The following is a 13,521-nucleotide window of genomic DNA, read 5'->3' as shown; positions in this document are numbered from 1 at the left end:
GGGCTTGCCAGGCTCAGTCTAGGGCTGCCAGAGCCAGCACACACGCAGCGCTTCGCTGGTGGCCTGCATGTCCAGCATGCCGTAGAGCTTGGGCCGGCACACAGTTATCCACTTCACAAGACATTTTCTTCACGGTGCCACGTCACCTTCTGCCCAGAGGAAGAGTCTGCCAGTTTTGTCCATGGCCTTTGACAGCCAGATCGGCACTGCGATTGCTGACATCTTGAAAACCGGCATGGCCTCGAGCACGTGCTTAACCAGGACCAATCTTGTATCGATGCAGAAGAAACCCTGAATCCATCCTCTCACCTTGCTCTGCAGCTTCTCCAGAGCCGACTCTAGGTCATTTTTCTGCAGTCGATTGTCTGATAACGGCATTCCGAGGTAATGGCAGGGGAAGTGCACAATGGGGCAGCCAAGGGGTGCAGGCTGCAGCCAGGGCCTTGATATCGTTGTCATTGCAGTGGATTGGGGTGACGCTGCAGTTGCTGAAGTTTGCATGCAAGGATTGGATGGTGGCAAGCTCAGTCTCGTCAGGGTTCGCAAACAGCATGACATCATCGGTGTAGAGGGAGACAGGATGCTGAGCCTGTCAGCGGTGGCGATCATCCTGGCCAGGGAATCTATCACGCTGTCCACAATGCCTGCCTACTAGTCAAGCTACTTCACCGGCTTCACACTCAAACCGACGCCATGGGCTGCGAGGCACTGGCCTTGATCGGCAACGGTGCTCTCTACCGGTCCCTGTCTCACGGCCACTGGTGCGCGGGAGCTGGCCACCCTGCGTGTGGCTCTTGGTCCAATCTCGCGTGCACACCAGGGATCACCTTCTACGCAAGAACATCAACTCCATCCAAGAGGCTGGCAGCCATATGCTGTTCCACTGCCCTGCTGCTGCCCTCCTCTGGCGCTCTGTCCCATGTGGGCGTCTTCATGCCAGCTGATGCTCAGCTGCCCCATTTTCTGTCTTGTAAAAATCTCATCTAGTGTAAAACCCTCCTCTCTATCTCCTTGCTGTAAACCATCTGGGTCTGCCCCTTTTTCTCAATATAATTCAGGTGGGGATCCTCCCCCCCTCTTGGTGAAATATCAAGTTGGAGTTGTATAGGTTTTGAAGGTCAGAGTATTTGACTTAGGCATGGCTTTATGAGCTGATCATATTGCCTCGTATCCTTCTGAATGATGCCGGTGAAGGTCAAGATGGCACCAACTTTGAAGACTGATCACCACTTTTTCACTCACCCCGGTAACTCAAGATGCTTTCGCTCCAAGCCTTGAGATGGTGGCCCAGTCAGTTCCTTTACCCATTTGACCAAAGAGTTGTGCTGAGGTCCTGACGGTTTTGTTCATCCCTGTAAAAGACAAGCAGAAAGTCATAAACCGCGATCTCCTTGAAACACCAAAGTATCGTTTCTAAAAAAAAAATTATCGATTGAAGCCTATGGCTAATAACTTACCAGTTGGAGAATGAGCCTGCTAGTTTATGATTCTACTAAAGATGAACTGGGGCTACCACTAACAGTTTCCTGGGAGACAACTGCCATTTTGAGAATCGAACATTTTCTTGTTTGACCTGAACGGAAGATCAGTACTGATCTCGAGGGTTGTTGCCACGCTATTCTCTTTACAGTAGTTTTCTGAGGCTCAAACTAGCCAAACTCTATTAAAAGGAAAAAAAAATGTTAGATCTGCTTTCAGTCAACCACATAGAACACAAAAAAGAGGACACATAGCAAACATATGACAAGTGAAAAAAAATGGGAATTGGGAAATAAAGATCAACATCTGCTTTGCAAATCGACATGCATACTATATATAAATGCAAAGTTTGGTCAGGATTCAATAATTTACCCTATCCAGTGACTCTCTCCTTCTTCGTGCAGTCTCAGGGTTCAGCACTCTTGGAAGGTCCCAGCATGCCCTTCGTGTATTCTGCCACGGATGGAAATCTCTGATTTAACCTGGAAAGATTACCGTCTGAAAATTTGATTGCATCTGTCGTATGGGCTCAAACAACTCTTTGGTCACTGCCCCTCGCTTCTTAGAAGGAGAACTTACATTTAGTTCAGATATCTGTTTTGAAAGGTATTCAGATAGTTGCTCCACTGCTGTTAGTTGCAAATTCAACGCATTGTACACACTAGACAATAGTGTCTGGCTGTCAAATAAATACTGGAAATCAGATAAGAAGCTCACATATATAGATGAAACTGGAATAAAACTGTAGATAAAAGGTGAAACAATAGACAAGTGTGGTTAGAACACAACAAACAAATAAATCGGCAAAACTATGGGCTTTTTCTCGAATCAATTATGACAGTGTTTCATGATGAAAACTGAGATAAAATGGAGCAATATTGCAGTAAAGAAACCATCCAGAAATGTAAAATTGCCCATACTTTTGGCACTGGAATATTCACCTTCCAAAAAGCTATCATATCATTATTGTGGGACAGAAATTTCCCCATTATGAGGAAGAATGGTAAAAACTATTTTTCATGCATAGCTGGTGTGCAAATAAGAAATGCAGAACTATACCTGCCCCATCTGCTTTCTCGTTAAATCTTCAAAACATGAAAATGCATAACAAAGGCGGTGCATTTTCATGTCTAGAATCATGATGCGTGATATTGTAATGGTACATCATGCAAAAACCTATTTGTGAATGGAAATATTCAAGTCAGATGAAGGTTGCTTGTAATGCATGAACACTTGTGAATGACTCAGTTAGATAATTGTTTTTTTTTTTTGAGAAACAGTTAGATAATTGTGAGAGTACTAATGTAGCACACAATGCTTTGTGGTGGAATAATTGACTTGTCAATATATCAGTCTTCTTCAGTTGATTACTATGCATTGCTTTGTGGTGGACTAAATCACAGATTGATATTGCTGTATTGTGCAGAAAATGGTTTAAAGTGTGCACAGATAATATAACATGACTGTAGATAATAGCAAGGGGACAGTGAACATTGACAAGAGAACTGCTCAATTCATAGAACCTCAAGCTTTGACATGCAATTAAATGTATAGAAGTTTATGTCAAGATATAAATCAAACGATACATACAACATCTTCAATGGAGGACACAAACTGGAGGGAAATTAAAGAGTGAACGTAAAGAAAAGAGAGAAGCGGGAACTCACACAGTCGTTTCTGATTGTGCTCAACCAATCCACCGAGTCACCATGGTCGCTATCCCACCTGAGAGAAGATCAATAAAGGAGGGAGAGTAGGGCATTGGGAAGAACAAGATCACATCTTCAACTGCCAGCCTACCAGGGCCCATCTGAAATATTTCTATTGCAAGCTTGTACTGCATTGAGATTTGAGAAGAATAAATATAGCTTCATGTCTTGGCATAAACTTCTATACAAGAGAAAGGGAGGAAGGTGTGTGTGTGAGGCACAAAAGAAAGGGAGGAAGGTGTGTGTGTGTGTGAGGCACAAATATAACAAGAGAAACGGACGAAGGTGTGCGTGAGGCGCAAATCATTTATCTGCTTAATGGAAAGAATAGAACGTAATGGGGTCAAAACAGAGAAAATGCAGCACACATGTGTTGGAAGCTAGTTGCTCAATGTGGTAGCAAACTGCGAAGCAGATCCAAATTCCAATATTTTAGTTATTCAATACGTTGGAGGATAACATGTATACTACAGTTATCAACAGTTACGAGCAGAATATGGTCCTAGCAGGAAACAATCGAAGGGCAGGAAAAAAATTAAACAAGTTCGCTCTCCATTCTTGATGAAGCCGGGTTGTGGCTGTTGGCTGGGGCCAATGAGCTTAGTCGTCTACCTCTCCATGCTCGGCCTCCGGATGCTACCTGAGCAAACAATGCAGGCTAACAGAATGTTAGCCTTGTATATATTTTGTTTTGTTCTCTCTTGTGTTCTTCTCTTGTTTTCTTTGTTTTTTGTTTTTTTTTGTTTTGCCTTCTGCTGTAGTCTTGCTACCAACGCTGTAACTTTCCCATCATCTTGACGGTCTTCTTCTAATATACAAAGACACACGTCTAGGCGTGTGTTTCGAGAGATAAATAGTCTAATTTAATTTTAAGGGGATAAAATATGCTGGAGAGGTTGGACATGGTACACATATGTAAAAACTCAACCAATAGGATAATTATGAGTTATAATAGGTTGGACAAGGTGAACAAATTTAGAAAACTCAATCGCAGGATACTTATGAAAGATATACAACAACACGATGGGTCAGATAAGATAACAAACATTAAAATCAGGCCACAGCAAGGCATAACAATGAGAAACTTACTAAAACATCTTTGTTGATCATACACTGTCGATTTTTTTGATAGATTTTGCTCGGTATCAAACACTGTCGTAACTTGAAATTTCTTGAATCCGCTGACGTATGAGTCCAGTTATTATGTGTTTTTCCAATGGTTTTCTGCGGCGGAGGTGATCCACGGGAGGTAAGAAGTACTATGGGGTTTCCTGCACCAAACCCAGCAGATGAGTATCCAACTGGTTTATTTGGAGAAATCGGCAATGATGGCGCAGAACTTAACCCAGCTGAGGAACCAACAACTTTTCTCACAGTAGTGCAGCTCGTTTGTGCCGAGTAGCTTCCAAAATCAGTAGCCTCATTCCTTTCTGCAGTCTTAACTGGAACTGATCCATCAGAGCTGAATAATGACGATTTAAGAGTAAGGGTGCCACCACCTTTGTAGTGTTCTGAGCTCCCCCAAATTCTCCTGGTGGTTTGGCTGAATGCAAGCCATCTTACCAAGTGGGCTGTTTACAAAACTGCTGTTGTTTGGTTACCAGGAAGAAATTAATTCACTAGACCCCTTGCTTCCTATTGCATTCAGACAACCACTATTACAGTAGAAATGCTGAATGGCATTCCAGGTATCATGTTGGTTATTGGTGCTGAGCTAGAGGGAGATACAAATGGGGAAGCCACGTTCACTTGATTGGTATTGAGTGACTTCTTATCAGAAGAGATAGACTACACTGCTAGCTACGTCCTTGTTTCCTGAAACTGGGAAATTGATCTTTGCATTTCTTGACCCATGCTGGTCTCTCTCTCTGGAAGAATACAAGAAACAGCAGAATTCTTTTAACTTCCCAACACACATGAGAACTATAGAATAACAGCCCAGCAGATGCGCAAGATAGTAACTCATGTGTAGCAATCCCCTTACCTGCCTGTGCACTAGATATCTCAGTCCAAGGTTCTGTGAGCCCCGACTCTCAGCCATTGAGCTTGGAACACTTGGGAGCCAAATCCTTTTCAGATACAGTTGCAGGAAAATTTGTTTATTCACATTACTATCTCCAATGGTAGACAGACTTGTTTGAGGTAAAGTGGAAGAGCACGAAAAACTAAAATAGAGAACAGTGTCAATACAAGCAAGATATTCAAAAGAAAATGTCAGTACACAGGAACCACACTAGAAAAGGTGAACACTATGTTCAAATGCACTATGTTCAGTTATCCAACACTTAACACTACAGAAGGTTCTCCCGATTATTATTATTTTTTGATCTTCTTTTGGAGTATTAGGATAGTACTGAGTTTGCAAATTGTCGCAATCTTTAGTGTAACAATGTAATGCTTCTGGACCAGTGCACATAAATCAACCAGAGAAAATCTGAACAGGCTCTTGCTAGGAAAATGCAACCATAGGCGAGAAATTACTTCACCTCGGAAGGCACGGAGGCTTCCACGGTGACCTCCTCCCCGTGATTCTCTGCCGCCGCATAGCGCTACGGCGGGGTGAGAGCAGGTCTAACAGACCCCGTAAAAGGGGCAAACCCGTATAATAACCGCCGATTTGAGGGTTTCGGCTCTACCCGGCCGTCTAGCACGCCCCGTAAAAACGGCCCCCGAATCGTTTTTTGCTGTTTTCGAGTACGGGGCGGGTCCTCGCCCCCTACTTGTGCGGGGTGGGAGCGGGGATAGTGGGCGAAACCACTATCACCCACTCCACTGCGCGGGAAGCATTTCGCTGAAGCCAACTGCCGCCGCCGCCGCCCGATCTCCTCCCCCGCGCCCTTCCCGGCCGGATCCGGCCGCCATGGACCGTCCGCAAGAGCCGCCTACCGCCGGCGGTACACCTCCTTCGGGCGCGGTGGTTGATGTCCCCGTCGGAGGTCCGCCGGCCGCCGGCGTCGTGTCGGCCATGATCGCCTCCACCATCCCGTCGAAGAGGAAGAGGATCCCGAAGCAATTCTTCGAAGCACCGGCGGCGGCCGCCGATTCACCGGGCGAAGCGCCGCCGGCTGCCAAGAAGACGGGCCGGGTGAAGACCAAGGCCGCCGGGCCGAGGGGCGTGGCGCCGGCCAAGGTGCGGACAAAGGCAATCAGCCGCATCGGCCTCGCGCCTCCGCCGCCCTCCAAGGTCACGACCCCTCCTCCGTCCGTTCCGGCCGTTGCGCTGCCCGCGCCGCCCGCGCCGCCGCCAACCACCATCGACGTAGACAAGGTGATTGGAAAGTGAGTCCACAACATCGTACTTGGACATGCTCAACGATTCCGCGGTGAATTTGGACGCCGGTATCGGTGCATTCGATGGGGAGTGCAATGTTGAAGACTTTGATGATGAGGAGGAGGATGAGGGTGACGAGGAGGTGGTTGAGGTTGATCCGGCTGCCGCCGGTTCTTCGTCGACGCCGAAGCCACGCACGGCGAACTACAGCGAGATCGAGGACGTCATCTTGGTCCGTGCTTGGAGCAAGGTGGGGATGGATGCGTGCACCGGAGTGGACCAAGGCGGCAAGCGCTATTGGCAGCGCATTGAGGATCAGTACCACCGGTGAAGCCTCGCACGAAGAGCATGGCGGACAGATCCTACCGCTCCCTTGAAGGCCGATGGAACATCATCAAGCCGGCTTGTTCTCGTTGGAGTGCTGCCATGGATCAAGTGGCCGACAACCCTCCTAGTGGATGCATACCGGAGGACTATGTAAGTTTTCCTTGTGTTCATGATGTGCAAACATCACAAGCTATCCATATTGTGTTGATGATGTGGAAACATCTCCTCATACTATTGTTGTGCAGCCCAAGTATGCTCAACAACGGTACAAGGACATGGCCGGCTCAAAGAACAAGGAATTTCAATTTGAACATTGCTTTTCCATCCTTCAACATCTTCCTAAATGGAAGTTGCGGGACAACGAGCCAAAGTGCAAGAAGGAGGCACTTATCACCATGGATGATGAAGCGGAGGACATGAGGGGGAGAAACACCGGCAAGCCCGAGGGCAACAAGAAGGCCAAGGAGAGGGTCAAGGTAGAACTTGAAGCAGCTAGCTTCCGGGAGAAGTTGGATCAACTCATGAAGTCCAAGGAGGCATTGACGATGAAGACGTTGGAGACCAAGCTCCTCATCACCGACAAGAAGAGTGAGGTGAAGCTTGCCAAGGTGCAAGCAAGGAAGGAGCTTGACATGAAGATGATCAAAGCCAAAGAAGCCAAGGCCATGAAGGAGCTCTTGGCCGAGGAGAGGGAAATCATGATGATGCGCACGGACGGCATGGACGAGGATCAGCTGGCGTGGTGGAAGGAGACCAAGGCGGACATCATTGCGAGGAAGATGGCTGCGCGTCAAGCTCGTGATCAAGGTGAGTCTCCGGCGAGCGGTGGCTCCGGTGGCGATGGATCCCTTGATGGTTGATCACATTTGGAAACTTCCGTGGCTTGAACATTGCCTATGATCGCGTTGTGATGTTAAAACTATGAATTATGCATCATATATTTTGGATGTGCTATGTTTGATGTGAAATTGTTGTGCAAATTGCTGTCTAAAACCCTGTTTTGAGGGGCCGAAAACTCGGACGAGCTAGCAGAACCCGTATCCCCACCCCGTAAAACAGAATATTCTCTTGTTTTACGGGGCGAAAAAATACGGGGCCTGTTAGACATGCTCTGAGAGTAGAGGCGAGTATTTCCTCTTGGGCGACGGCAGTCGGCCGGGCTTAGCCTTCGATGAGACTGCGGAGATGGAGGCCGACGAGGACGGGACGGGGAGCGGCGGGGCGGTAAGGCGGCGTACAGTAGGGGACGAGCCGACGAGGGGGGCAGCTCCGGCGCGGTGATGCTCATCGGCGACGAGGTTGCGCTTTGCTTTTTTTTTCAGACAGGATGAGCTTTGCTGCGAGGTCGTTGGGCTTTGATGGGCTGCTTTCAAAAGTTCAAGACCGGCTTTCGATGGGCTTTGAATAAGAATGTTTTTTTTTTAGAATAAGAAAGGTGTAGGGACTAGGGATTGGTTATTGGTAGTCGCCAAGATGGAGCAGAACTGCGCACATTTAGAAGAAGAAGAAACGTCATCAGGTTAGAGCATCTCCACTCGTCTCTCCACAGAGCCCCCCACAGCCACTTTTTTTCATCCGGACGGCGAAAAACGGCCCAGTCAGGCCCCCGGTTCCTCGTTTTGGTCCGGATTTGAGCCTATTTTCGTCCGGACTCCTCATGCCATCATCGGTTTCCCGGGGGTCTCCCGGGGACTCCGGATGAAGCTAAACCAACCGCCCACGCCCACGTGTCTCCTCTTTCGTCCGGATTCCCCGAGCCATCCTCTTTTTCCCCGAGAAACGCCGCTTGGGGAGCACACGACTGGGAAACTACTCCTCCCCACGCCAAATCTTCCTCCAATCCGGACGAAAATTTCGCCGGATTTGGGCGTGGGGAGCGCCAACGAGTGGGGATGCTCTTACGGGGTCGTGCTGTGTGCGACTTCATGACGATTCCAGTGCAACACATATGTCGTCGGCAAGTCTTCAATCCACATGAGGCGAAGAGCGATCCGACAAATCTTCTCACAGCTCAGAAGCCATAACCATATTCTTTCCCGGAATCCTCGTTGTCAATAGATTTGGAGTGCAACAAATATGTGGGGACTTCAATTGAATCCTAAGAGATCCAGACGAATAAATATATTTCGTTAGACTACTCATAGTGGGAGTAACTTCACTAGTAACTAAGTGTCCAACTCAGCAAATTTGCTTATGTGGCAGTGAGTTAATAAGGAGAGAGGAGGATGGAGTAACATAGCTAGTTACTGTAACATCACACTTCTCAAGATACAATGAGTCTATAAGCTAATTAATGAAGACATATATGATACTATTTTGATGTTACTAACCACTATGAAGGTAGTAACATAGAGTAGTAACATGTGCATGTTACTACTCTATGTTACTTCCCACTATGACTAGCCTTACACGACCAAGCAATCACGGTACAACGCCGACATTGAGAATTGCTAATGAGGTTTAGTAATGCCTTTTACTTTGTAAGGCACCACTATGGATGGTGCCCTCCAATAGTCTAACACCCGTTGCTGGCTACTTGCACATTTATCTATGTGGTCGGCATGCGTTACACGATGTGGTTTTGCAACACTATGTAGGACTCCAACAATAATAACCATACTTTATGCACACCAGTACAAGAAACAAGTTCAGGCTTGAACTAACTTGAAACAATATTCAGCTGAAAACTTGACAACCCCTACCTTGTAAATATTCTCCACCTCCTTAAAATTGTCCATATAATTCGAACCAACTTGTCTTCCGTCCCTCTTCATTTTGATTGACTTGGCACCATGCTAAACCATCAAGTATACTCATTTCACCAACACACAATTCACCCCTGTCAAAGTTTTCGGTTGCACTGAACTAACCACTTCATGGTTCCTTGACAAACCTATCTCAACTTGAGTGAAAAAAAAAAATCAAAGTTACATCTATTGATTGGAAATTCTTCTTGCAAGTGAAGTGAAGGAAGACGTTTTCATATCTTGCTTCCCATATATGAAAAATCGTGTAGTTTTATTGTGATTTTCTTAATTTTCCAAGTTTCTTAACCTTTTGTGATACTTTGACACAATGCTCAATTTGTACTTTTATTGGCATGAAAGGTATGGACCATTTTCATCTTTTCATGATTTTCTGTGTCTACCGGAATTTGAACACCTGAAATAATTATTTTGGATCCATCCCTAAGTGCACAACGGGTGGGCTTTGCTCCAAAAGGGATGATGTAATGCTATTTCTATAAAATTTACACTAGGAAATATTTATAGAATTACTTCCTATGAAATGCGTTCCTACGAATTTAAGTTTAGCTTCAAGTTCTGGTTTTAGATTCCGTGTGTGGTAGTGGTGTTGTTGAGTAGCAGGGGGTTCTGTTGTGACTCTCCGTTTTGTTTCACTATTTTGTATGGCAGACTTTAATTTCTTCAATGAAATTGGGGGCCGTGTGGCCCCTTTAATAGAAAAAAAAAACGAATTTAAATAACTTTGTACCAGTTTTTTCTTATAGAATGCAAATCCTACATAAGTTCTCGGTCACCCATTCGCACTTTGTTGCTGTGTCGCGACGGTTCTAGCAATCTGGCATGCTGCCGAACGAGCTCTCGGTCACCCATTTGCACTTTGTTGCTTTCTCTGTAGGTTCTTCCACGTCGCACCTTGTGTAGCTGTCTACGCGCACCCACTCGGTGGCCACCATTTTAAATTAGCAGTGAGCTAGCTTGCCAGTGTCAGTGTGGAGTAAACAGTGAGCCTAAGAGCAATTCCAGTAGTATAGCCGGGTGCTGGCTATAAGGCCTGCTATAGTTAGCTTATAGCTAACTTGTACAATAGTTGGCTTTAAGGATTGATAACTTTATGTGTAAAAGGCCCACCACACATACTCACAAAATGCCTAGGAGCACGTGCAAGAGCCAGCTGTTGCATGAGAGCCCATCTCTCTTCTCTCCACTTCTCTCTCATCCACCTAAGCAAAATAACACTATTTTAATTTTTATAGCCTGCTAACTCAATCTTATTGTACTTGCTCTAAAACGATGGATACCACATCTAGATCTACCCGAGCTCTTCTTGGTGCCTGTGCCGTGAGTAAAATTAATAGCCCTGGCCCACGCGTCAGCTGGCTGCGGCCGGGTTCACAAGTACGTGTGGGCCTAGAAAAAAAGGAGAATCTTGAGCTCAGCCAAATAAAAGAGTGCATACACAGCGAGCTTCTTTTCTTTACTTTTGGTCATGAGCTGAAAATAGTGTTTCAGGAGAATGGCAACACGGTGAGCGGTAAAAAGAGCCCACGGTGGGCAAAGCAACGGGCCTGAGAAATCAATGCCTCTGGCCCACACAAAGCTGCATGAAGCTCACTCCACAGCACTAGCTCAGCCAAAATAACTGGCAGTCATCAGTGCGCCCCGTGACTAATATATGGAAAACACTCCTAGATATCACAAGATTAAATGTTGATTGGAGGCGAGATCTTTTCATTTTGTTGCGAACGAGTAAATTGAGAACTTGTACTACCTCTGCCCAAAATACATTGCATCTAAATTTTGGCCAAAGTCGAACCTTATAAAGTTTGATCATTCATATCGTTAAAATGTGATACGATGCCAAAGTGAGCTCTCGTGTGCCACACACCACTATACTTGGAAAAATTAAAAATATATTTAAAAAAATAAAAAAAATCAATTTTTTGGGGAATCAAAGATGATTAGTTATTGTACTTGAAATAAAATATTTTCCTAGGAAATTACTTTTATTGTATCCTAGGTAAAAAACAAACACGAAACATCCCGTGACCAGGTACTATTCACTTTATATTCGTCATAATTTTGTCCTTTTTCCCTGGAGTCCATGGGGATCATTTTGTATCCAAATATTTTTTTACGAGTACAAACTTGATCATCCTTGATTTCTAGGAAGATTCAATTTTTTTTGACTTTTTCAAATTACTATAATTTTTTTGGTCTATGGAAGTGTGTTGCATCCGAGAGCCACAAGTCCGCTTCAGGCGGCCATATGCTTGTTACACATTACGTTGCACGTACCACAACTGTTATTTTTTTAAAAAATAGCGATCATTTCCATAAGAACAGGTTCAAGCAAACATCATGTTTCAACCGTGGTGTGTTATCTCTTCGTGCGCCACGGGATGGGCCCCACCAGTCACACATGAAAAGGTTGCACACTAGAAGAGTACGATTTTAATAGGTTTGATTTATATTTAGAAAAAGGAGTGTTGATCATTTTCATCTTTAATTGGTTTATATTTCTGATCGGTTCGGTTTACTTGTCCTAGTAGGGTTTTTTTTTTTGCTCGTGGGTCTGGTTGGGTTGGATATATAAAACCGTATGAGACCTTGTAATTGAGGGGTTCAATTCTATTTTACTTAAGGTCATACAAAAAAAGAGGCCCCATATCATGGGACACCAATATCATGTGCATGTTTGCTTGTTGATCCGCGATGGTTCGTTGTTGTCTTGCCTATATATGGTCGCCTCTACTCAATGCTGGTGAAAGTGCATTTTCCATCCTAAGTCTTTTTTTTTTGTTTGATGACAACACTAGCGAGTTTTTATCGTGTGCTAAGTATTGTATGGAAATTTAGAAAGACGGTGGACAAGCCCTCATAAATGGGAAAAGAGGAAAAGCTTAGTGTAGGTGTTCGCAGATTTTATAGTGTTCTTTGTGTGAGGAACCCGTACTATCAAGTACTATCAAAAGGTGTTCGATAGTGAAAAGGTGTGGAAAATTCAACAAGGTTTATGAAACCAAATTTGCACCCACAACCTTTTGCAATGAAAGTGTGATAGAGACCCCTTTTTTTGAGGGCATAGAGACCCCTATTCATATTTGTTGGCATCGCAGAACTCGGAGGAGGCTAAAATTAACCTACTTTGGATTATGGCAAGAATATCCTGCCTTGAAAATTATCTCCCCCAGACATTTTCAAAATAGCTGGCCCTCGAAAATCCGCTAAAGACCTTGAGGTGCCCCATCTGTGCGACTTTCCGTGCTTGCCAGATTATTGGGCCAATTACTTGATAGCCCCAAATTATTGGGTTTGTTTCTGCCTTGCGTGCAGTTGGTCGCTCTGTTCAACGCTTGTTTTCTAGGGTTGACATTTTGATCTTGATCAGATCAAATTCCCTTTGTGTCTTGTTGTTGTTTGTCCGAGTTTCACTGTGAAAGACCACGACACCTATCAGATAGTTACATCAATTCATTGGCTCTTAAAGCGAAGAGTGTCACGATGCATGTTAGATACCATTTGAGTAGGAGTTGGTTTATGAGAAATTTCTGTTTGTTTATTGTCTTTTTTTTTTGCTTTTTTCCATTCTAAATCTTTTTTTTTTCTCACGAGTTCTTTTTACCTCTGGGAAAAAATCAAAATGGTGAATTTTTGCTTTTCTTTTTCCCATTCGTTGTTGTTTGCTATTTTGCTTTTGCCTTCAATTAAGGAAGATGGGGTAAAATAAAAAAGCCATGATTTAAAGTGGCAAAAACATAACTTTCCAAGAGTTTACTGCTCCCACATACTAAATGGGTAGCCGTACGTGCTTGTTCATGGGCATCGACCAGAAAAGAAGCTAAAGATGGCTACATGGTGACTTCTTTGATTCGAATGGCCCTTTGCCAAACAGGAATTCACTTTTCTCTTGTTGAAAAACTTTAAAAACTCTATAGATCCTTGGTCTTTTTAAGTCACTAGGCCTGGACATGCATTTTTAGCCTAGGGT

At 44.7% G+C, this 13,521-nt stretch overlaps 1 protein-coding gene and 1 long non-coding RNA gene across 3 annotated transcripts; one reads left to right on the top strand and one right to left on the bottom strand.

Moving 5' to 3' along the window:
• Window positions 1-1,476: 1,476 nt before the first annotated feature.
• Window positions 1,477-2,648, bottom strand: LOC127309215 (uncharacterized). 2 transcript variants are annotated; one of them, XR_007857025.2, is made up of 4 exons: window positions 2,539-2,648; window positions 2,059-2,158; window positions 1,852-1,961; window positions 1,477-1,660 (listed from the first exon to the last, which is right to left on the bottom strand). It is a non-coding gene; the product is annotated as an uncharacterized lncRNA (long non-coding RNA). The 2 variants fall into 2 exon arrangements; XR_011746939.1 differs by having other exon boundaries at window positions 1,852-2,158.
• Window positions 2,649-6,797: 4,149 nt separating this feature from the next.
• On the top strand, window positions 6,798-7,661 carry LOC127305550 (uncharacterized). The gene is made up of 2 exons (XM_051336021.2): window positions 6,798-6,936; window positions 7,032-7,661. The coding sequence occupies exons 1-2, from the start codon at window positions 6,808-6,810 to the stop codon at window positions 7,644-7,646; spliced, it is 744 nt and encodes a 247-aa protein (XP_051191981.2). The 5' UTR covers window positions 6,798-6,807; the 3' UTR covers window positions 7,647-7,661.
• The last annotated feature ends 5,860 nt before the right edge of the window (window positions 7,662-13,521 follow it).

Source organism: Lolium perenne, chromosome 6 (assembly GCF_019359855.2).
Source record: "Lolium perenne isolate Kyuss_39 chromosome 6, Kyuss_2.0, whole genome shotgun sequence".
Taxonomy (NCBI): domain Eukaryota; kingdom Viridiplantae; phylum Streptophyta; class Magnoliopsida; order Poales; family Poaceae; genus Lolium; species Lolium perenne.
This window is presented reverse-complemented; position numbering and strand designations above follow the sequence as displayed.

Coding starts and splice junctions, on each gene's coding strand:
- LOC127305550 (XM_051336021.2), top strand. CDS start 6,808: ATGGCGGACAGATCCTACCGCTCCCTTGAAGGCCGATGGAACATCATC. Junction 6,937..7,031: donor GATGCATACCGGAGGACTAT/GTAAGTTTTCCT, acceptor ATTGTTGTGCAG/CCCAAGTATGCTCAACAACG.